Genomic DNA, 23836 nt, shown 5'->3' on the forward strand with positions numbered 1-23836 from the left:
TCTTGAGTGAAGCCAGATCCACTCATGGCCCATGTGTGCCACAGGGCCTCCTCTGGGGATGTGTCCCCAGGGACATCTGGGAGCATGGCACTGGCAGGGATAAGGCTGTGCTTGACCCAGCTGCTTCTTTCAGCCCTCCGGATGGAAGCCCAGTGGTGGCAGTGAGGAGCCGTGCCCTTTCCCTGCCATCACTGCAGTGAGTGCTGGGAGGATTGATGCTGGCGTGACGTACTGGGTCACCTAAACTGCATCTTTGCATTAAGAAAACTCACAAAAAGTTCCTATGCTGAAGTTCCAGAGGTACCCAAGCAATGGGGATGATCTCCAGTGGGGACTTTGCTCAGTGCAAAGTCATCCTAGGGCAGGGACAAGAGGGAACGGGCTTCTTGCATCTGGGAGGGAGCGTGCACACAGCCACCCCTTTACCCCAATGGAACCCCAATTTCCTTCTGCACAGAAGCTCTCCCAGCACAGCTGTGACAAAGCAGGTTCAGCTGCCAGCACCAAGCCGCCCAGCAGCAGGCAGACAGTGCATGACAGCAGGGGTGGGGGGAGGATGGGACCAATGGTGGGAAGCTTCAGCTGGAGCTGTGCCTCGGTTTGCAGTGGAAGGGGTCATCTCAGGTGCATGTGAGATAAGTGAAGAATTGAGATCTGAAAAACTTTTTTTTTTCTTTTTTTTTCAGGCTGTTTTGCAATCTTTAGCCAGCACATGAAATTCTTTTCTTTTCTTTCTTTTTTTTTTTTTTTTTTTTTTTTTTTTTTTTTTTTTTTTTTTTTTTTTTCCTGTTTCCCATTAATCATTTTGGTACAAAGTAAGGAATTCCTCTCTGGCACTGTGCTGTGCTCTTTTGGGGGAGCCACGAAATCGTACTGCATGAACAGCACCAGAGTAAGAGCTTCTCTTTTGTGCTGCCTGAAAATTAGGCTGTTGGTAATCACATTGTATAACTCAAAGCTGCTATGAATGCAGCTGTCTTCTTTGGAACCACTGCAAGATGTGGGCTTGAGAGCATAACAATCGCTTCATAAAGGTAATAGGGGTCTTAGGAAAGGGAAAGATGGACAAGTCGGCTAAGGAGGGAACTGCTGGAGGCAAGAAATAAGGGGCAGAGGGGTGCAGACAGAGCTGTTCGCCGTGTTGCAGGATGAGCTGTGCAGGAAGATGCCCTGAGAGCACCTGTCCTGGTGGAGTGGCCTTGTGCTGCTGCTGCAGGCAGGAGAGCACCGAGCCCACGGCCATGGGATCCTTTGGGATGCAGCTGGGACCGTGTCCATCTGTCTGTCTATCCACCATCTATACCTGTCCGTCTGTCTGTCTGTCCATCCACCTGTCTGCCTGTCTACCCACCCGTCTGTCCATCTGTCTGTTCATCCACCCGTTCATCTGCCCACCCGCCCGTCTTTCTGTCTATCCACCCCCCTGTCCTCCTGGCTGTCCTGCAGTCTGTCCTCCCCGAGGCTTGGGGATCCCATTTCAGAGCTCGGAGCGCAGCCCTGGGCCGCCGCGGAGCCGAGGGGGTGAATTGGGAGCAGCGGAGCCGCCAGAGGGCGCCGAGGGCCGCGGGCGGTGCGGGGCTGCAGCGGCGCGCAGCGAGGAGGGGGAGCGCGGCTGGGGGCTGCGAGCGGGGCTGCAGGTGAGGGATCCGGCGGCAGCCTCTGCTGAACCGCCTGGGGAGCGCCGGCACCACGGCTGGTCCTACAGCTGGCATACGGCTGGCTGTGCGGGCCGGCACCGCGGCTGGCGCTGGGCGCATCCCCTTCCGCGCGCACCCTCGCTCCGACCTGCAGCTGCAGTCGGGCCTTTTCGCCTTCGGGTTGCAGCTGAGATAATTAGGAAGGCATTGAAGACAAACAGGAAGACTGTTTCTCATTAAGACTCTCATTCTCCCTGATTTCTGTCAAACCCAGCCGTTCTCCGGAGCAGACAGGCAGCAGAGCAGTTTCGTTTGACTCCTCCGTGCTCCTGCACGCAGCTTTTGGTGCTGACTTATTTCCTGGATCACTGCAGCCCTTTGTGGCCGCCGTTTCCCAGGACGGAGCGCTCTCTCCTGAAGAATGACTCCGGCCTTTGTTTCCTAAGGGATGACCTGATATGTTAAAATGAATGCTGTTTCCTTGCTCTCAGTACTAGGACAGAGTCAAGAGCTGAATCCCAGAGGACTCTCCTAGATACAGCAACCGTAGGAGGAATCTGCTGCTGTAATTGCATTTCTGGGGCATTAGGCATTTTCTGATTCATTTAATCTGTGCCATGTTGCATTTGTTACAAGTCAGATACACAACAGAAGCCCTATTACCTTAGAAGTACAGCTATTATCAAGTACTGACTTAATTACGGATCAGATCAGTTTGACAGAACCCATTCTGTCCTGTCCCCCACCGCTGGGTGTTGTGTCCTCCTTCCAGTCCCAGTTCGCGGCCCAGCAGCAGGCACAGGGGACATCGTTGCTGAGAACCTCCCGACCCATTTGCTTTCCCCCACACCCCACGATGTCCCCAGTCCCCCTGTCTTACTGCTGGTTGGTGCTGGGAGCTCAGCCCACCCCCGGCCCAGCTCACTCACCCAGCTGAGCTCCCATGGGCAGGGATGTGGTGCAGTGTGTGGTTCCTGCTCCTGTAGTTTTCCACGGCTGCCATTGTTTACACAAAGCACCGAAGGTAAGGCTGTAGCTGGTATCTGCTCATTATCATCACTTTCCTCTTTCCTCTGATTGTTATGTGGTTTCCATGGTTTTTATAGCTGGAAGCGAAGACAACGCGACTTTCTTCCCTTTTGGGAAAGCACTTTTTGTTCTCCTGAACGGTGTCAGTCATGGCAATGGAGGCTGAAGGGACAGGGAGAAGTCCCAGTTACGCACAGAAACACTTCTCCTTCCTCTTGGGCCTCAGGTAGCAGCGTCAGTGGGGCTGTGCTGGTGGTCCCACAGGTGCAGGGGAGAGTCCAGGAGATGGCCTAACTCATTGCAGTGTGGGATTTTCTGATCTGAACCTCGGGAGAGAAAAATGTGGGGCTCAGTGCACGACCCAGAGACACCTCACTGCCCCACGTCGCCAGGAATCCCATATTTTGTCCTTGTCAGCTCAGCTGTTGGCGCACAGCATCAGCCTGGGCTGCGGCACAAAGCAGTGCTGGCTATGGGCCGTTCTCCTGGAGCACCCCGGGCAGCACAAAGAAAACTCTGTCTCTCCCTGTGGTTAGGGTTAAACCCGAGCACTGCAGCGTGCCCCTGCCCTGCACTCAGCGCCTCCTGCAGCCCTGCCCCATCCCTGCCCCATTTGGGAGCGGGGTGCCGCTGGGTGCGGGGGTCCCTGTGGCACAGGGAAGCTGCAGTGCAGCGTCACACCAGGAAATACAAGATGGATGAGGAACTCGCTTCCAGAAGAAGTGGTAAAAAAAAAAAAGAAAGACCCACACACTGGATTTGATCGCATCAAATTATTTTTTAAGCAATGCATGTCCAGAGAACAGCAACATTTAGTGCCAGAAGGGGACATGTTGGTGCTGCAGGTATTTGCAGAGAGAGCTGCAGCAGCCCGGGCTCCATGTCCTGCACTGCTCTGCAGAGTGGGATGGCTGTGTGCCCATGTACCAGGCCCATCCACCCGCATGGGGAAGTGCAATTAAGAAATATTCTTTATTCAATTTGCCGCTGGCCTTCCTGCAGGACACATTATTGAAAGATGAATTCAATTTCAAAATCGTTTTAAAAATCTTCGGGTTTGTTCTTTTTGATGATTTTTTTTTTCCTCCAATTTTTCTTACGTAAAGTCACAGGAAAACCACATTGCAGCTAATAAACCCTAATGAGCACAAAAAGTAATGATCGAAAAATGAAGGTGATGAGAAAGAAGTGATGATGGGCCGGTGCTGCGGAAAACACAGCCCCCCAGGCTGACCTGCCAGGACACAGCTATCAGCTGCCTCACGAGTAGCACCATTTCAGGAGCTGCACGCGATGCTCTCCCTCCCTCCCGGCCGCAGCCCTTTGCTCGGTGCGCCCTTCTGCTGCTGTGGGGCGGAGCAGAGCGTCCAGCAGGTTGGGAGCAGCACCGTGGGTTGGAGCTGCCGCTGCCCCGGCGCCGTGCCCATCTCCAGTGGCGGCTACGGGGCTCTGCGCTCACGGCGTGGTTTCGGTAGTAAACCAAACTGTACCCGATCTCCTTATCTTATCTGCGGGTTCCAAGGGCGCGTCCCCTGCACGCTGCCTGGAAACACGCCCCGCTCGGCGGCTGTCCTGCGGCAGGGCCGGCGCAAGGAGGCAGATCTGCTTACCGCTCCCGTTCCCCGGAGGCTGGATGTGCTGAGATGCGCTGTGCGGTGGGAGGGCACCTCTGCGTAGTGAACTTGAATGGGCAAAACGCACCTGTAAAAACAACGGAGGTGGTGAGGAGAGGTTGGTCCTCCTGCTCCCACGTTGCAGGCAGCTGCTTGTCCCCGAGAAGCGCACATCTGGGCACCCACACATCTGCACCGCTGCCCCTGCATCCCTTTACACCCACATCTGGACACCTGCACATCTGGACAATGGCACCATTGGCTCCAATGTCTCCACGCAGAGCTCCATAGCGCACAGAAGCACACAGGGAGATATGGGGGTTTTGTTGATATTCCCCTTTCTCGTGACCAATTTGATGCAATTTGGTGCTCACTGCAGTCACCCCAGCTCACACCGCTCACCAGGTGCATGTGGAGCTGTCCTGGGCTGCTGGCAGAGTGCTCTCACAAGGCCCAGAGGCAGCCCCCCCTCCATCAGGACATGACATCCCTTATGCTGAAGCTTTGCTGCCTTCTGGAGGAGCACAGGGCTGGCATGCTGCCCTGCAGAGCAGCTCCTTCTTCAGCTCATTAGCTTCAGAAAACAAAATGCAAACCCATTTCCTGGCTCTCCTTCTGTTTTTTGGTAACCTGCCCCCGCTGTAGCTTCTCTTTTCCTCTCAGTTTGGACTCCTCTCAGCCTTTCCCACCACCTCAGGCCCCACAGAGGGCTGTGCAGGGAGGGGTCTGAACCAGGAACTGCCCCCATTGCCCAGCAGCCCATGGAGTGAACGGCTTTGTCTGGGCTTCTGGGCACAGCCTTTGTGTTCAGTGGGGATTTCCACTGCACTATGGAGATTCGTTCATTGCTTCTGAAGATATTTTTATCCAGGAAAGGAGATATAGCCTCGCTGTTGTGAAAATTGAAATGATTTCCACTCGGGCCAGCAGTGGTAGAGATGGAGATGATGGATACAGAGAAAGATGGAGAACTGGCACCGGGGCAGCAGAACAGGGTGTGAGGTCCCTAAGTTCCAAGGGAAAGGAAAGCCTCGGTCCTGCTGTCAGGAGCAGAGGCAGAACAGGCGGCACTGAGCTCAGGGCTGAGCAGAGCCGGGAGGAAATTCCTATTTACAAGGAGAGCAGTGCTCCCATCCACCCTGCAGGTCACAGCGGGCGCCCGCGCAGCACACATCTCTGGCAATGCTGCAGAAAGGAAACCAGCTTTTGGTTCGGGAACTGCTGGTTCTAATTCCTGGAAACGTGGCTGCAGATCAATTTCGCAGCGCTTTCTGACTTCTTTTTCCAATGGTTCTACAAATTTTGGGAAATTTCCCTCCTCAGAGCTGCCTCGCAGTAACAGAACTCTGCTCCAGCATTTGGGGTTCAGTGGGGTTCTGCAGCCCAGGAGGCACCTGCAGGACTCCCTGACCCCCATGCTGGTTGCTCACTGGGTGCCTGCACTGCCACTGCACGTGCAGAGAAAGCGAGCCCGCAGCTCCTCCTGGACTGGGGCTTGAGCCTGCTCCTCTGAACCCAGTTTGCACCCAGCTCTGTTACAGCCAGATCCATTCTCTGCTTCATGCAGCCCTGCAAAGATGAGAGCCAGCACAGGGCAGTGGGGAAAAAGCTGAGTGTGGGATGTGGGAAGGGCTGGAGGGGCTGCGGGCACCAGGTGCTGCCCATCAGGGTCCCACCCTGCAGCAGGGAGCAGCTGCAGAGCTGGGGCCCATGAAGGGAGTTCTGGGACCGCAGCTGAGCTCAGCTCTGCTCTGGGGCTGTGCTGAGCACCCTGTGTGTGCTGGGGCCTTCCTGCTTGCTGTGCAGACCGGGGCTGTAGCTGATGCAGAGGAAGCAAGTGGCAGCCGCTTGGCCCGTCCTTCGATGAGATTTCTTCTTTCCTGAAGAAACGAGAGTAAGAATAGGCAGGCTGTTTGGCCTCTCCTGACAATGGAACTTTGTCATATCTATAATTAACTCTGTTATTTAAATACTTCTTCTGTGAACATCTTTGAAGATTTCCTCGCCCTTGGTTTGCTCATTGCTTTGCCATTCCTGCTTCCTGTGCTGCAGTAATTTACGGGGCCATGACTAATTGCACTTTTCCATTTAATTGAGAACTTATTTCTGATTTGGCCTCTGTGTGTGTAGCTGTAGCTTGTGCGGCCTGGTTGGTGCCTTTCTGCAGCCCCAAACGCACCTGACGGCTCCCAGAGCTCCCTGGAGAACTCAGAGAAGATGTTTGGCCCACATCATTGCTTTTCCTCGGGAGGCTCTCAGTGGGATGAAGCCCCCTCACCTGCTCTGGGTGGGATGCAGCCTGGAGCAGCAGCGAGGGAGCGCACAGCCCTGCCTTGGCCTGGGAGCTGCTGCATGCACGGATCTCTGTGTGTAAGCTGGGGTGTCTCTTTCTGTGCAGTGCTCCCACTGAGCGCCTCTGGGCACTCAGCTCCCTGACCCTGTAGCTCCTTGCCCTCATCTCTGTGATTTGAAACAAAGCCATCCCCAGGCGCCTCGAGCACACAGCCCCTGTCCCCGTGACGTGTAGAGCAGTCCCCATCCTGCTGCAGACAGCAGATAATAATGCATGGCTTTGTTTGTCCCTATGTGCCTGCACAGCGCCACTAACGCTGCAGTGTGAATGGTGCTGCACAGAGGGGCTGCAGAGGGGTCACCACGGCCCCAGTCACAGTGCTCTGCTGTTGGGTAGCGACCTCTGAGTGTCACAGATTGAGCACTGATCCTCAGAGAAATGCTTCTGTTAGAGGCTGGATGATAAAGGGACTGAACTTGCCCTGAAAATAGGGAAGTAGAAGGTGATCGACACTGTGCTGATGTTTGCTCCAGTTCTCTGCTATGGGAAGTGCCCCCTGCATGAGGTTACTGCTGCTGTGTGTGGGGCTGTCCTGGTTAGCAGAGCCGTGGGCTCAGGGGTGCAAAAGGCACTCAGTGCTTACCCAGAGGGCTTTCTTCTGCCTCAATCAAGGAACCAAGGCAAGTCAACGTGGGATGGCTGCAGGCACAGGGACAGCAGTGCTGGGAGCAGGTTCTGCTCTGGGCTGGGACATCTGCCATGGAGCTGGGCTGGGGCAGGTGGGTGCGGGGGGCCCTCTGCCACCAGCAGGGCTCAGGCTGACTCACAGCACCTCCCACTGGTGCTGCTGCTCAGAATAAACCAGTGGCCAGACCTATGTCCGTGGGAGCCACGAAGACTTGGTAATACAAGCAGCAATGAACAAAAATTAAAAGGATGTATTTTCTTTGAATCAATTGGAGGTGAGCTGGGCTGAGCTGGGAGCCTGAGTTGTCAGCCATAAGAGATCTGCTGGGTGCTCTGAGGAAGGGGAGCTCCTGGTGCTGCTCTGGAGTTGTGCTCACAGCAGGTGTGACTCAAGGATTTGCTCCCTCCAAGGCTGCCAGTACAGAAGGTCCATTCATGCCCTTTGGTTCGCAACAAGGAATTCACATAGATCCTTTGTGATGGTTAATATATTATCTGGACGTTTTGTGTGTGTGTGTGCCATATACAGTGCTTCATCTGTGCCTTGTGCAATAAACAAATCCATAGCAGCAAGAAAGATAAAGCAGTCATGTAATAATGGCTTGTGATACCAAGTCAAGTAATAAATGGACCTTGAGCAATGCTGCTTGAGGGCAAATCTGGGAATCCTCTCCTGCAGCACCTGGGCTCTGATGTTCCAAATACCCACTGCAGCTTTACAGAAACATCTCTGTGTGCCCAGCCCATCCACCCAGTCTGGCTGAGTTTGTGGCCCCAGAACTGGTGCTGGTGTGCGGAGGGCTGGGTGCAGCAGTGGGGCTGACAATATTGCAGCCTACGTGGAAGTGATGACTGTAGCCCGCAGCCTTGCATCCACACTGCTTGTTATTTGATATCAGAGCAAGCCTAACTCAGTAGAAAACACTCATTTTTATTATTATTATTTTTTAATGCTGGATTAGCTTTCTGCTGACGTTGCTCCCTGGGCCAATTTGCTGCAGGACTGGAGAGCCAGGGAACGTGGCAGCGTGTGGCAGAGCACAGCGCTGTGGGACTGATGTGCACCAACAGCAAGAGGGTGCTGCAGGTGACAGATGGCTGGGAGCAGCCAGGGATGTCTGTGGGTCTCAGAGGCAGCATGGCCAGTCCTATTTGGTGCCCAACCGACTGACCTGCTTCAATGGAACATGGCCAAGCTGCTTAGAAGAAATAAAAGTTGAAGCAAGCAAATATCAGGAGGGACGTGAGCCTTTACCCGCAGGCAGGAGGATGTGGAAGTTTTATTGTTTTTCCTTTGGTGGTGTTCTTTTACGCTTTGGATGCACAATCCCAGCAAAACTTGGCTGGGATACATCCATGGCTGCTTCCCACTGCCTGCTGCCCTGCTCTGCTCCTGCGTGCAGAGCTCGAATACACTGATGAATGCAGCGTAAGCAGGAAAAAGGGGACCACAGCACGACTGGATGCATTCATCGCTGCCCGCGTGGGGCCTTGTTTGAGTCCTGTGGTGTGTGTGATATTTCATGTGACAGAGCTTTGCAACGCTTCAACTCTGTCCTGTCCACAAAATGACAGTTTGAGCATCATTGCTTTCTATAGATTTGGAATGGTGGCAAAAGAAATTTAGCTTCCAGCCCCAGATATTCTGATCCTCTAAGGCGGTGTCCTACAAACCCAGGTACGGGCTCTTCTGTATTAGCTGCAAGTGCTGGAACACTTTCTTCATAGGAATGACAGGGATGTGGAAGGATAAAACCAAAATATGCGCTGCTGAGGTTTGTACAGTGTGGAAAAAAAAGGAGCATAATCCAAATAACAACATCGAGTGCTTTTACAGGGCTCCGTGCATATGGCATAAATGACAGCTAATTAAACTTTATATCCTGCCTGCAAGATAAGCATTAATTAGTATTACATCCCTTCTGTAATTAGGAGACCGCATGCAAAAAGCTGCGCCTGCAAACTGCGCTGGGAGGCGGTGACTCAGCCCCACTCAGGTTGCGCTGCGATGACTGAGAAGGTCGCGCATCCGACCTGCCGGAGCGGGCGCTGAGGTGGGCGGCTGTGCCACGGCCCAGCGAACACGGCTGGATTCACTTCCAGCACCGCCCGCCCCGCCGCTTTGTGCAGAAGCGCCCGCTTTCCCGTCTGCAAAAAGCACGACGCTGGCTCCGGCTCGGCGGTGCGTTTCACGGCTGACTGGACAGGAATGCCGCCCGGCCGCCGCGCTCCGTCCGGGCTGGGTCTGCCTGCAGAGCGGGGTTCTGCCCGCTGTGCTGAGCGCTGGGAGCGGGGCGCGGCGACCAAGTGATCTCTACCCTGAAAGCGGCTCCCGCCGGCTGCACGCGGGTGGGCTGGGCCAGCCGTCCCGGAGCGCGTCTGCCCACCCTGCCGCGGGGCTGGGGGCGCGCTGCTGCAGGCGTTCGCTCGGCTGTTTGCCACCAGAACGCGCGTTCTCACACCCACGGGGCCCGCACCGCGTGCGTCCCTGTATCACCACTGAGGACTGCTCCTGCCCGACTTTTGGCTGCCAATGCAAAACCTGAGAGCAGCGGGAGCCGCCCCGTGCCCGAGGTTCATCCCAGGAGCTCGCGCCCGCCGCGTTCATCCAGCAGGGCGGCCGTCGCACGACGCGCTGTAAGGACGGGATAGCGGGGCCTGGCGGCGCGTCCCGCCGGGCAGTACCAGCGCCGCGCCTCAGGTGCCGCCTCGCGGGCTCATTAACGGGCGCAATTAACGCGGGCAGCAGCACGGCCGCGGGCGCAGACGGAACGAGACACGTGGACCGCGCGGCGCGCGCAGCCCTGCGAGACCACCCGTACCGCGCTCACACCGCCCCCCATTGGCTGTGCGGGCGGAGGAGGCGGGGCCACGGCCGCGAGGGGCGCGGCGAGACGCGGGCGGCGTGGCGCTGCGCTGCAGGGTCGCTCATTGGCTGCGAGCGCGGCGGGGGCGGGGCCAAGCGGGGGCGCGGCGCGGCGGCGCGGGCCGGCAGCGAGCGGGGGAGGCGGCGCCGCGCCCGGCGCGAGCCCTGCCCGGGCGGCGGCCCCAGAGCGGCGGCAGCGGCGCCCCCGGCGCTCCCGCACGGCTCGGCCCGGCCCGGCCCGCTCTGGGGCGCGCCCCGCGGCGGCGGCGGCGGCGGCGGCGGCTCCCTGAGAGGCGGGAGAGCGCTTCTCGTCCAAAAAAAAGAAGAAATATATATTTTAATTTTTTTGTTAATTCTTCGCGGTGCGGCTGCGGGCGGCATGGGGCTGCCGGCGCTGGAATTCAGCGAGTGCTGCCTGGACAGCCCGCAGTTCCGGGAGCGGCTCCGCTCGCACGAGGCCGAGCTGGAGAAGACCAACAAGTTCATCAAGGAGCTCATCAAGGACGGGAAGTCGCTCATCGTCGCCCTCAAGAGTAAGTGCGGGGCGGGGGGCGGCCGGGCCGGGCCTTTCCCGCCTCCCCCGCGCCGCCCCGGTTCCCGTAGCCCACCTGGCCCGGCCCGGCCCCGCTCTCACCGCTGCGGCACAGGGCAGCCCCGGCACCCGCAGCGTTCCCGCGCCGCGTCCCAGTGACGCTGTGATGCCCGCGCTAGGATGCAGGGGGCTCTGCGGGTGCCCCGGGGGGATTCCGCATGGGGTCACTGGGGTCACCGGGGCGTCCCCCGGCGGCGGGTCGGGTGGGAAGGGACCAGGCCCCCGCTGGGGCACGTGTGGTTCTGCGGGGCTGGGGCGCGGTGGTGGCCGTGCCTGCAGCGTTCGTGTCGTTCCTTAACAAATTAGGGTACTTTTGGCTGGAAACGCGTTTAAGGGATAAATGCGTAGGTCCCAATCAGGCTGTCTGATGTGCTGCAGGTGTGGATCTGGGGATCTGCCACAAGCTGCGGTGCGGAGCAGGTGGGCCAGGTGGGCTGTGTTGTTTCGTGGTTGTGTGAGGTGGGAGGGGGTCCCACTGTGCACGGGGTGTGCTGGGTAGGGCTGTGTGGCACACGGCTGCAGCAGCACTGCCCACCTGGCTGCCAAGTGCTGCTCCCACCTCCGTCACCACGTCCGTCCATCTGTCCCTGCCGTGTGTGGGTTACAGGCTGTGCACCCGGGGCCCCCAGCTCAGGGCGGCGGCACGGAACCGAAATTGCTTGAAGTCTTGGCGACGTACACTCGTGTTTTCCTTCCTCTTGTGTCTTCTGCTGAACATTTCACATCCTCTTTGTTTTGAGATGGGCGCTGGGTGCGAGGGACGCGGCGCTGCGGGGTGCAGCCGTGCTCCAGCTGTTGGTTCAGCATCGGCCCCGCTGCTGTGTGCTGGTGTCAGACCTTTCCTGTGGGTTTTGTGGAGCTGCTCTCTCTGGTTGCTGTGCGTGTGCCCTGCGTGAGGGTAAAGGCAGTGCTGATGTGTAGGTTTTGTAGCTTCACTACAATAAACGACAATCCAGAAGGCTGAAATAAGGTTGACTTGTGAGACTGCTCTTTCAAAATGCCCTGTGATGTCCGAGCAGCTCTGGGTGTGTGTGGCTGTGAGTGCAGATAAATACCGCTCTTCTCAGTGCGGATCTGCCCCGCTCCCATTGTCTCCCTTCTGTGTGCCCCAGCATGGAGGTGACCTGGTTTTCAGTGCAGTGCGTCCCTCGTCCTCCCTCGTGCACCAGCCATCAATTATTCAGAAAGTTTTGCAAACGCAGAGACCTGAAGTGGGACATGAATAATGCACTCAGAGCATCGTGCGCGGAACTTGTTCTGCTGTTCTCCATCACGGGTGCTGCGGTGCCCACGCTGCTGGCACTTTGTGCCCCTTGCAGTGTCCCCTGCAGGGGCCGTGTCCCATGGTTACGAGGGCTGTCACCTCCCTGCACTCTGGGGCAGTGGGTGAGGGTGGCAGCCCTGTGCCTGGCCGCCTCATTCTGTCTGCTCCTTCCTCTCCCAGGCGGTAATTTGAAGGCACCCGACTGGTCCTGCTGTGCTGCCTGCACGTCCCTGTGTGCCTTGGGATTTCTGGTGGCCGTGCAGATCCGGATGCTTGGTGATGGGATGGAGATGTCAGCTCTGTCCTCACCGAGTGATGGCTGCGACAGGGGGAGCAGGGCTGCCACTGCTGCAGAGCTCTGTGCACCCAGGTTCCAGCCACGGCTGCGTGTGGCTCTGTGGTGCCCTGTCTTGTGCTGCTCCCTGCTTCTGCTCAGCAGCATTTAGCAAATGGGAGCTTGGTGCAAAGTACCCTGTGCTCTTCCCTGAGTGTGTGCACAGGGACTTTTCCACAGCTGCCACACAGCTTAACAAAACAAGGTAGTTGTGATTTCCCCTCTCATCTTCATCATCATGGGAGAACTTTGCCCATCTGTTGTGTGCAGTGTGTGTGCAGAGGTGTGTGGCTGTGGTTTGTCTCCCAGCAGCCTCCATCGGGTGCTCAATGTATGTTCTGCTGCATGGCTGCTGTGCTGTGCCCAGGGTTGTGCCTATGGCTGCAGCTCTGCCTGGAAGCAAAAGTGAAACTTTCTGCCATTGTTCAACCCAAACAATTAATTTCATTTGATACGAGCAGGGCTTATTCTGGGAATAAGGAAACGTGTCAGACTCCATGAGCCCAGTTCCAAATCGTGCTGCTGGAGGCGTACGCCTGGGTGAAGACTTTGCACCTTGGGTGTTGCCTGAGCAAAAGGCCTTGTGCTGAACGTGGGGTGAAGAAACCCAAACCGCTGCTCTGATGGCTTTCATCCCTTTTGCCCTACTCCTCTGTGGAGGAAGCTGTACCAACCCAAGCCCTGCGTACGGGCTGGAGGGAGGAGAGGCTGAGATGCAGGGCTTCAACCCTGACCTTTCCAACATGGTGGAAGCCGTAATGACTGGAGATGCATTCATTACCAGGAGACAGCTTCACCTCTTGTGGACTCAATTTTGAAGGAAAAGGAGCACTGTGCTTTCTGGATACTGAAAATGAACCCTGTGGGCTTGGTGCTGGGGTTGGGTAGGGTCAGCTCTGGCTGTGCCCTGGCCGCGCTGCTGGGATGTGGCACTGGCAGCCAGGTGTGGGCATGTAGGTTACCGTGGGCCATGCTTGGCCCCTCAGCTGGGGGGTCCTGGCTCTGTCCTGCCCAGTGTTCATGGTGGGACTGGGGCTTAGCATGAGAGCTCCATGCTGCATGGCTGCTTTTATCCTCCGTGCCCGTCTGATGCTCCAGCTCCATTATTCACTCAATTCCTATTTTAGCTCTGTAATTGCAGCAGGTGGTGGTATCTCGTGCTTCTGAAATCTGACTGCCTTCTCTGGATCTTTCTCTGGCAGTGCCATAGATTCCTGCTCTGCTGGGGTTTGTGCTGCCTGCAGCCCGTGGGATGTCCCATGTGTTTGCCCTAAGTGATGCTGTTCAGAGCAGCAGGGCATCCTTAGCAGGCACCCAGGGTTATGTTCTCTGTATTAATAAGACATCCACACATTGAGAGTGCATCTGTTCCAGCTCCCCAACCTTCAGCAGCCCCGTGGTGAGCCCTGTCCCATCTCACTGCATGGAATGCCAATGTCAGAGCACCCAGCTTGTGTCCATGTGGGTATCCTGCACTGATCTGAGCTGCGAAACGTGGGACTTTGTTCGTTCTTTTTTCCAGATGAGTTGCTTCTGATTTTTCTGCTTCATTCCTGTAGCAAAGGTGCAGCTTTGCAGCCGGCCCCAGCCTCAGGGCTCAGCCACGTCAGGGTGGATTTTCCACCTCCCTGTCCTCTCTGAGGGCTGTGAGGAGCACTTGGTGTGGCAGCATCCTGTGGCTGGCAGCTCAGGGCCGGAGCTCCTTTGCTTCTTTTGCATGACCTGCGTGGCTCGTGTAGCCACATACTTAGCAGCTTGTCTTGAATTTTATTCAGATGAGATGTAGGACAGCTAATAATACTTTGCTTCACTTTCAGTACAACTTGAAGGCTCCTCCTCTGCCTCCCTGCTGGAGGTGAGCAGCAGGAATGTGCCCTGCTCTGGAGGTGCTTGCTGCTGCTGAGGTCTCTGTGAATTTTGGAGGAATTGCTGTGCAGCCGCTGTCAGCTCTGCAGGGCTGAGCACCAACCCGTGTGTCACAGCCTCATTCTAAAAAGCATTCGGGCAGCAGAAAGTCTGCAGCTGCTGACTGATGCTGAGAAGGAGCACTTGGACACAGCCTTCCTGCTGCCAGGTGCTGCATTCACTCATTCACACGTTGTGGTCCAGGGGCAGCGTCCTCTGCTTGGGCACCATTGGCCCCTCCTGGCACAGGGCTCGTTGGTCTGCCCAGCAGGCACCACAGGTCCTCCCTGTGCCCCGTCCTGCTGTAGATACCAGAGGTGCTGCTGCTGCACTGGGGCTTTGTACCAGAGGAAGAGGCTGCTGAGCATTAGGGTCTGGACAGGCAGCAGAGTTTGAATTTGTGAATTCATTACTTAAATTGTCCTGGGATGCAGCTCCCTGACAGAGCTTTTGCTCGTGTAGAGCTCTGAACCTGGAGGCGTGTGTTGCGATGCAGTGGTGTGGTGATGTGAGGGGTTGAGCTGCTGTCCTTGCTCAGGAAAGTGCTTGTTGTATTTTGGGGGGGGAAATGCAAGCTGCATGTGGCTGGATCCAAGAGGAGGGTATGGGCTGTGATGCCGTGTCCTTCCTGCAGCACCAGGTCCTGCTCATGCTCCTGGCATGGTGTGCAGCCGTGCCCAGCAGCAGTTCTGCAGGGCTGTGGGTGCCCTGCTGCAGCTGATCTCTGCTCCTGCAGCGCAGGGCACTGCATTCCTGGTGTGCTGGGGGCAGTGGGCTGGGCTGGGGGTGTCAGCCATTACCGACGCTGAATTGCGTGCAAGGAAATGCTGTTTCCATGGCGGTGCTGGGGCTTTGGCATGCAGCCCTGTGCTCTCCTGCCCCACGGCTCCTCCCTGTGCCACATCGCCCGGTGTGGTGAGATAAGGCCGGCACAGTGCCAGTGCCTGCTGCCTGCCTGGAGCAGTCCATCACCTGGTGTCCTCAGGTCTTGTCTCCTGGCTGGGGGCGTCCTGCCAGGCTGCAGCACGTGGGTGAGCAGAGCTGTGCTTTTTGGGGTCCTCCCTGTGAAGGTGGAGAGGTGACCGTGTGCCCCTCTGCTCCTGCATGGGCAGCCCAAAATCCTGGTGTGCCCCTCCTCAGCCCCAGGCTGGGCTCAGTGCAGAGCTGCTGCCTTGCCAGCCCCGTGCTTGGTTCACACCATGCCCCATTGCTGCCTATCCTGAGCCAACAGGAACGCTCAGAGCAGCCCGCCTGTTCAAGGTACAGCAGAGGTGATGTGCCAGGTCCTGAGCTGTGCTTCTGGTTCTGAGCCCTTTGGGCAGCCCTCCTGCTTCCCTTTGGCACTGCCAGCAGCTCGCCCCGCAGGAGGCTGTGCTGTGCCAGGTATTCATCTCTGCTTATGTTTCTACTTTTTTTTTTCCTTGATGTGTTGGTTTGAAGCACAACCAAACGAGCTGGTTTCATGTGCAGCGTGATGAATAGATTTAGCGTGACCCATTGTGGGTGGGGAGTGGAGAGAAAGCGGGGGGAGTTTGTTCTGAGCTCCGCACAGCTTGTTCGCCTCACTGCTGCTCCGCGTGAATCATCATCTCCCCTTTCCTCCGAGCATGTGAGGAGCTGTCAGCGCAGCCACTGTGCCTGTTTTTCCCCGTTTTCCTGGCACATTCCCCCCATGCTGTGAAGGCATTTCCACCTGTTTGCGTTAATTGCTCTGTGCCTGAGCTCCGTGGCTCTCTGTGGTGCCTGCAGCAGGCACGTGCTCCTCGGGTCTGTGCAGCCCAAATGGTCCCAGGGTGTGCAGAGGAGCAGAGCGCTGCGTTTCCCTGCAGGCTGGGTGATGCCCATGCTCACATGGCTGCAGGTCACGGTGCCACATCCAGCGCTGGGATGCTCGGCGGGGCGCTGACTGCGGTGCAGTGCAGAGAGGGGATGCTGTCTGTGTTAATGCCAAGCTCGCTCCTCGCCGGGGTTTATGCGAAGCACACAAGCCCCCGAACCATATGGTTCCTGCAGCACACGTGCTGCGGCCGGCGGTGCTCAGGAAGGGGCCGCAGATGCCGCTTCCTCTGTGCTCGTAGCATTTGGGCACGTGGCGTTTGTCGCAGGCTGGCAGGCGGCAGCGCTCCGTCAGCTCACGTGCACACCCTTTGCTGTGGTCTCTTTGCTGATTTTAATCTCCTTGCTGTTTCTTTTTCCCGGTTGCTGGAAAGGCGGTGTTTTCTTGCAGCTGGAGGGGAGGCGGTGGTGGCCCCAGCCGTGGTTTGGTAGCCGTGCTGCCCTTGTCTGTTGGGGACCTGCCAGCGGTGGGGACACGATGAGCTGCCCTGACGGCTCCGTGTTTGTCCTAAAGACAAAAATGCTGCCTTTGTTCCGGGCTGCAGCAGTGAGGAATCTCTTTTGAAAAGATACACACTGTTTATCTACAGGCAGGCAATAAATAGCTCATAAAACTGCTGGAAAATACAAACTTTTTTCCAGGGGTGGGAGCTCTGGTGCTTCATGCACGGCTCCCCGTGGTCACTGCATGGGAGCCGCGGGCTCTGCTGTCATCAGTGGGCACAGTGATGCTGCTGATGGCACGGGGCTGCCATGCTGTGCGTGGCCTTGTTTCCTGCTGGCGGCTGTGGGACCTCATGGGGAAGCGTAAGGGAGTCCGTGCAAAGTGTGCAACTGTGGAGTGACCTGGGTGTGCCTGTTCAGGAGTACTTGAAAAAATAATGGTTTCCCTTTGCTGCTTTGCTGTAGTTGAACCGCCGGTCCGTGCAGAATGGTGCCCTCGTCGGATGCTGGTTGCTTAGCGATGTTTTACAAAAAATAACACATTGCAAAACAGAGCCGTTCCCTGGGATTGCCCTGCTCTTCCTCTGCAGCCGGCAGCAGCATCGGCCCATGTGCCCAGTGGGGCTGGGCAGAGCGTGGCTCTTTCTGTTTCTTGCAGAATCTGGGGGCTGGAGGGCCCTGCCCTGGTGCTGATGGCCGTGTGTCACTGGGTTCCCGGTCACCTCTGTGCCGTGATGGCATCAGGGTGCTGTGGGACCTGGGCTTATGCCATATCCTGGAGCTCTATCCTGGGCTGCCCATCATGCCTGTGCCTCTGCTGGTACTTTGTGTATTTTTTTAGGTTTTTTTTTCTTCTGTAGAAGCAGGAACAATTGACTCATTCGTCAGGGACGTTTCCGTGAGCGCACGGTGGGATTTTTTCCTGCTCTTTGGTGAAGAAGCACCGGAGGCGAAAGGATTTCCGTGAGCTTCCTGGGAGGAAGGGGAGGCTGCTGTGGGGCTGCTGACCCCGCGCTGTGCTGGGATGCAGCCCCTGCCCCAGCAGTGAGGGCTCCTCGGTCCCTGCTGGTGGCTGCCTGGCTTTCACCCCTCTCTGAGCTGGGATTTGGAGCAGCTCTGCTGTTCCAACCCCCTGCCCAAAGGCACCCCGATGCTTTGGCACCTGCCTCCTGAGGAGTCAAGCAGGCTCCCTGCCAGGCCAGCTATTAACAAATTAGATTTAATAACAAACTAATCCAAATGCGTGGCTAGTGCCTGTGGTAATCTGCTCCCACACATGGTGTCTGGTCGGGGGCTGTGACAGGGACGGTCCCCGAGTGCTGAGGTGCTGCCAGCACTGTGCTCGGGCTGCCCCGCTGCCCGTCTGTGCTCCTAATGGTTATTAACATGGTCAGGAGCAAATTTCTTTTGGATTAGTGTCCTGTAAATTGATTAACTGTCTCAGGCAGAGCATTTTATTTTAATGAAATGTGATTCCAGGCTCCAGCCAATGAATTATTACATCAGTGAGGGTCAAGTAACCTGCACTGGTTCTGTGAGTTATTCTTCCAGGTTTTACGAAGAGAGAAACAGAGGGGGCTCAGGGGAGGAATGAACAGCAGCTTGGCTGCTGCGGTGCTCATGGCACAGCATGGGGATGTGATGGGGAGGGCTTGGAGCATGGTGTCCTGCAGGCAGGGGATGCAACTCTTGGAATCCTCACTGCCCGGCACGAGCCTGGAATGTCTGTCATAGCTTCAGGCTTGCAAATAGCAAACAGGAATGACATGATAGCTGTTTCCCTATTTGTCCGCGTTGCTCTCCGTGCAGCAGCGCTGTTCTCGGATGCCTTTTCCCAGCCCTGTTGGTGCTCTGGACCTGTTAGCAACATGCCCTGGCATTTCTGTCAGCATTCAGGGCAGTGGTTTTCCATTTCATTGCCACTTCCCTGAATTCTCCAGGCACTTGAGCTGTCACCAGGTTTGCTGTCTTGCCGTATTCCTCCTGTTCAGGGAGTGTATCCAACATTTCCAGTTACTTTTGTTCCAATCCCTCACCTGCTCCCACCTGTCTCCATGCCCATGCTCAGGGCCTGGGCTCAGCCCAGCAGCACGCCAGCTGCCAGACGCCAGCAGTTACTTACTGGTGAGATTACAGGTTAGGAAGGGGCTGGGGGAAGGGCTGCCATAAAACAACACCAGGATGTGAACAAAAATAAACACGGGGAGAAGTGCCAGACGTGGAAGCTGGACAGGGAAGTGGAGAGATTTGGTTGTTTTTTTTTTTCCCCCACTGTGTTCACCAGGCGGGCAGAAGGAGCTGGGGGTACCCTGCAGACCCCCATGTTTCAGATGGCATTGGGACCCCTGTCTGGGTGTGCATGGTGGGAGCAGCAGGATGCTGCCACGAAGCACTGCCCTGGGGAGCTGCCCACAGCATGGGCAGCTTGGAGACTGCAGGGCAGGCCTAGAAATGCTGCTTTGCTTCCTGTTGTGGGGCTGTTTGGCCCAACGGTGTCCACTGCAGTGTTGGCCTCACACCCCTTCTCTTTCTGGGTGCTGCAGCATGCTGGGCCCTTCTGTGGGAAGCAGGATGTGCTTGTGCAGCCCTTGGTGCTTCACCCCATGAATAACCCGTTCAGCACAGGGGCAGTGCTGAGCCATGCCATGCCTGCCCTCAGCTGTCGGTTTGGTGCCGTTTGCTTTTGGAAGCTCTGCTGGCTGCTTGTTGAGGATTTCTAACGGAGGGTTAAATGGAGGATTAATCCCCTGTGTGCCCGCAGTCCGTGCCCTGATGCGCTGGTGTCCCTATGGGGCTGGTGTGCAGCCCACAGCTCCTCGGCTGTGTGCAGCGGGATCTGTTCATGGAGGTGCTGCTGTGGGTTTGCTGTGATAGGAATTGCACGGGTAAATGGTGAGAAAAGCTGAGCAGGAAGGATGTGAGCTACATGAGAGCCATGCCTGGAAGCTGGCGAGCTTGGCAGTGCGGGGATCAGCGAGTGGTTGGGGCCGGTTGGAATTCAGAAACAAGGCAAACACACGGGGCAGAAGGAAGAGGGCTCTGATTAATGATCGGCTTCCTCAGATCGGACAGAAATGGAAGAGCAGCAGGTTCAACGTGAATGAAAGGAAGCGGTGCCTCACGTTGTGTGTGAGCCGAGCTGCAGGGTGCTCCTGAGGCCGAGCTCTGCACGGCACCCAGTGCAGGCTCAGTGCCACCTTTGGGCTTCATCTGTGGCTGCATGGAGCGCTGCAGGGCTGCCCTGTGCGGCGGTCATGCTGTGCTGTCCCTGCGTGCCGTGTGATTTGCATTTCTCTCTGCTGTTAATGTAGGTCAGTGAGGGTGGATGTAGGTGACATCTCCCGGGGCTGCTAAACCCAGCTGTAGCCCCTGCTGTCCCACTGTGGGGGCTGGGGCCTGATATTTGCTGGGTTTGTGTGCACAAGAAGTAGGGCATAATTACATAGTTGGTAACTCAGTGGCTCTGATGTCCTGTGTGGCTGTTCTCTCCCTGGATCTGTTCTACATGAGTTTTGTACAGCTGCATCCCAGTGCCCGGCCTCACCTTGTCCTCCACAGTCAGGGGCTGTCAGTGCTGTGGCTGTGCTCACCTGCTGTCTCCAGCACTCCAAAGGCAGGCTCCTCCATCTTCCTGGAAACCGGCAGCATTCCCAGGAGACCTGCTGTCCTCCTGCCTTCATTTCTCTTGGATCTTCAGTGCCTTTCATGGGGTGTCTTGGAGAGCACGGCACAAACATCCTGGGCTGGCAGCGCTCCCAAAACCAGCGGTGACATCGGCGATGTGGGGTGAGGGATGGCACGGGCAGGGTGCTGTGCTGCTGGGCACTGGGAGCAGTTGTAGCTGTGCAGCCGGGCAGGCCTGCCAAAGACTGACTTTGTTTTTTGTGAAGCGCAGAACTTTTATCTCTTAAAATACCATGAAAATAATTCATGTCTTCAGTGTGTTACTCAAATCTGATCTGCTATTTGAGCCCAGTCAATAGTCCCATTCATCCCACAATGGATTCTCTGTCCCCCTGGCAAACATTTTGCCGTATGAATCCACTCTGAGTGTGTGAAGCGAGGCATACGATGATGCATGGGCTGCAGAGCAGCACAGTGTGCTCGGCTGCTCGGAGCAGAGGACCCAGCAGAGGCAATGGGTGTGAATTAAAGCCTGGTATCTGTGCTGTCTGTGCATGCAGCCATTGTCGTTCCAGTTTATCCCATTGCCTGGCGTCAGGTCTTCCTTAGGAGGATGTGCTGTCTATTTTTAAAGGAAGCAGAGTACAGAAAGCCGTCGCTGAGAGGATGCTCGCTGAGCTTTGAACGCAGTGCAGCCTCTCCTGGCCGGGCTTAAGGGGTTTGGCTGCACTGCTGAGGGTGGGCAGCACGGCTGTACCTGCAGGGCTCTGTGCGCCGTCCCTTCCCTAGCACACTGACCCCTCTTCTCTCTGTGGTTTTTATTTTGAGTTGAGCGGTGAACCAAAGGCAGGACCTGCCAGCAGCTGTAGCCCCACACTAAATCACTGATTAACCGCAGCCGCCCGGCGGATGGGTTGTTTATTAAATGAGTCATGGCTAATTGTGATGACAGCTGTGTGGGGTCCCGGCCTGGCGTGGGCTCTGGGGCTGTGAGCTCTCATGGGATCAGGGCTGTGGCTGTCCTGCCCTGAGCACAGAGCTGTGAGCCCCAGCCCTGCCAGGAGGGGCGTTGAGGTTCTGGCCCTGCATGGATGCAGCGTGGATCCGGACCAGCTCTGAAGTGAGCTTATTTGCAGTGGGTGTGTTTGGGTCTCTGTGCCAGGACGACTGCTGCTGAGATGTTCCAAGAAGTCCCTCGTGGGCTCTCCTGATGCTGCTCTGCTCACGCAGTCCTGGGCCTGGCCCTGGGTGGAGGGAAGGGCTGCGGGTGCTGGGAGCTGCAGGGCAGCCTCATGCTGCTCCAATGGCCCCCAGAGCCCCACGGGGCAGCACTGCTGGTGGGGTTGGCTGGAACGGCTCCCCGACCTCTTCCTCCTGCAGAGCTGCAGGGCAGCACTGAAGCACCTGAGCCTGTGGCTGTTGGAAGGGCTGTCTGTGCAGGACTTGTGCCCCAGTGATTGTTCATGGTAACTGGCAGATAGTTTGGGAAGCAGATGCTTTTTTTTTTTTTTTTTTTGAGAAGCTGGAAGAAACATGTCAGCGAGGGAGCAGCTGATGGTTTCCACTCTTTGTAGTTGTCAGTGAGCGCTGTGAGACCAGCCATCGACAGGCTGGGTGTGGGTGTTGCTTATTAGGAAAAATTTCAGGTTGGATATTAGGAACAAATTATTATCCAGAGGGCAGTCAGCACTGGCACAGCTACCAGGAAGTGGGAGGCACTGCCCCAAAGTGCTCCAGAGCTGTGGGGATGTGGCACTGGGGGACACGGTCTGTGGGCATGGCGCTGGGGTTGGACTTAGGGATCCGAGAGGTCTTTTCCAACCTCTGTGGTTCTGCGGTTGGTGTAGCCAGATGAGGGACACTTGTGTGGGGGTGAGCAGTGTTCCTTGTGGAGAAGCAGCAGGGTGAGGGCAGTTGGTGTGGAATTAGCCCCTGCACTGCCAGGAGCCTCCTGTGGAGCTGTGCTGGGGCTGCTTGGCCCCATCCAGCTGAGCTGCCTGCTCCCTGTGGCGGGGAAGGAAGGGGCAGGCGGTGCGGTTCCTGTTGTTAAGTGAGCATTAAATATAGATTATTAAGCAATTTTCTTCAGAGGAAGTGTAGCAACGCCGCTGCAAGCATGCACAGTGTTTGGGCAGGGTGAGCACTGAGCCTGCTGTGCTGCGTGCAGCCGGCTCCAAACAGACCCGTGCTTCTGCCCTGTGCAGCAATGCGGTGTTTCCTGGTAGGAACCTGGTGCTGCTCTGCAGGAGCTCTGCCTGCTGCCTCCATGTGCCACAGGGCCGGGATGGGACTTTCCTTGTGCTGGGGGTGGAGTTGTGAAATCAGTTTCTATGTTCTATAAATTCCCTTCTGCATTATTTCCACATGTCTTGGGGAGGGGCTTTGTGTTTGGGAAACAGGCACTCCAGTCCCCAGGTGGTAACAGAAGCCGCTTTGCAGAAGGATGATGTGGACGATTCTTCAGGATGGTGGGGGTGAGGAGGTGGCACCGGGGAGCAGAGATGAGTGGGGGGCAGCACGGGGGACCCCCAGGCTGGAGGGCTGCTGCCTGCTGTGCTTTTGGCCTCTGTGAGCTTTGGAAGGAGCTCTGCAGGCAGAGATGAGCTGAGCTGTTCACGACCTGCCCTTGGCAGCTGTGCCTCTGAGGATGCTGGCAGCCTTGCTGGCGGGACCTGGGCACGCAGGGCTTGGTGCTGCTCACAGGGCTGCGGGGAATGATGGACGTGGCTGGGGATCCCTGCTGAGGTCCTGGCTGGGGCCACGTGCCCCACACATAGCTTCTGGATACCCACGGGCTCTTCCCTGTCACTTGCAGCTTGCCATAGCCTGCCATTGGGATGGGGCTGCTGCAGCCCTCCCAGCCTGCCCACGGCCCTGTCTTCTGCACTGCATCAGCAGGGTCACCGCCATCTCCTTCCTTGCTGCCCGTCCCCAGCTGCCTGCAGCTTTCTCCCATTCTGGCACCCTGTGTGAGCTGTAACCCTCTTCCAGGAAGGGCAGAGTTCTCAGGGAGTGGAGCGCTACTGTAGCTGTTCCCGTAAATGTTTTAGCTGGTAACCCTATATTGCAGTAACAAGCCAATACATCACTTTTTAAAGGGCATTTTATTTGGATTGCTTGTTGCCATAGTTACGCAGCTGGACCTCCAGCACGCAGTGCCTGTGCCTGCTTCCTGTCAAGTTGGCTTTGCTAAGGAATTGCGGTGCTGCCATCAGCACAGCCTGTCCTGAACACCCGGGATGGGGATGGAGAAGGGAGAGGAACCCGCAGCAGATGAGGGAGAACGTGGGGCAGGAGCTGCCCTTCCCCAGAGCACGGAGAGGACAGACAGATGGAGAACTTTGGTGACTTGGTCCTGCTGTCGTTTTAGCACGGTGCGTAGCTGACTGCAGTGACCCATATTGGCAGCCCAGGTGTGTGCCCGGCTGAGGCAGGACAGAGGGGTTGGGATGAACTCCAGGAGACTCAGCAATGTGCCGTGCATTTGCCGTTCACAACTCCTCTTCTTCTCAGGTGAATGTTGCACTTGCTTTCGGATTGCTTCTGTTGTGCCAGAAAGAAGCCTTAAAGGAGTGGGGAGTCCTGCTGTGGCGCTGGATTTTATTGCTTTGGTCTGCCTGCTGGCATACAAAAAGCACTGCGTGGAACCATGGCAGATTTTTGATGTGAGGACATGTGCTGGGTGCCTGCCTCGCTCCTGGGGTCTTTAAAG

At 56.8% G+C, this 23836-nt stretch overlaps 1 protein-coding gene across 3 annotated transcripts in view; it reads left to right on the forward strand.

Moving 5' to 3' along the window:
- The first annotated feature begins 10364 nt into the window (after positions 1 to 10364).
- ARHGAP26 (Rho GTPase activating protein 26) overlaps positions 10365 to 23836 on the forward strand; it is a 107981-nt gene continuing 94509 nt past the window's right edge. For all 3 annotated transcript variants that reach the window (XM_048960905.1, XM_048960906.1, XM_048960907.1), the window contains exon 1: positions 10365 to 10658. In XM_048960905.1, coding sequence (XP_048816862.1) covers positions 10505 to 10658 — 154 coding nt within the window. In that variant the 5' untranslated portion in view covers positions 10365 to 10504. The remainder of the gene's footprint in view (positions 10659 to 23836) is intronic.

Source organism: Lagopus muta, chromosome 14 (genome assembly GCF_023343835.1).
Source record: "Lagopus muta isolate bLagMut1 chromosome 14, bLagMut1 primary, whole genome shotgun sequence".
Lineage (NCBI taxonomy): Eukaryota > Metazoa > Chordata > Aves > Galliformes > Phasianidae > Lagopus > Lagopus muta.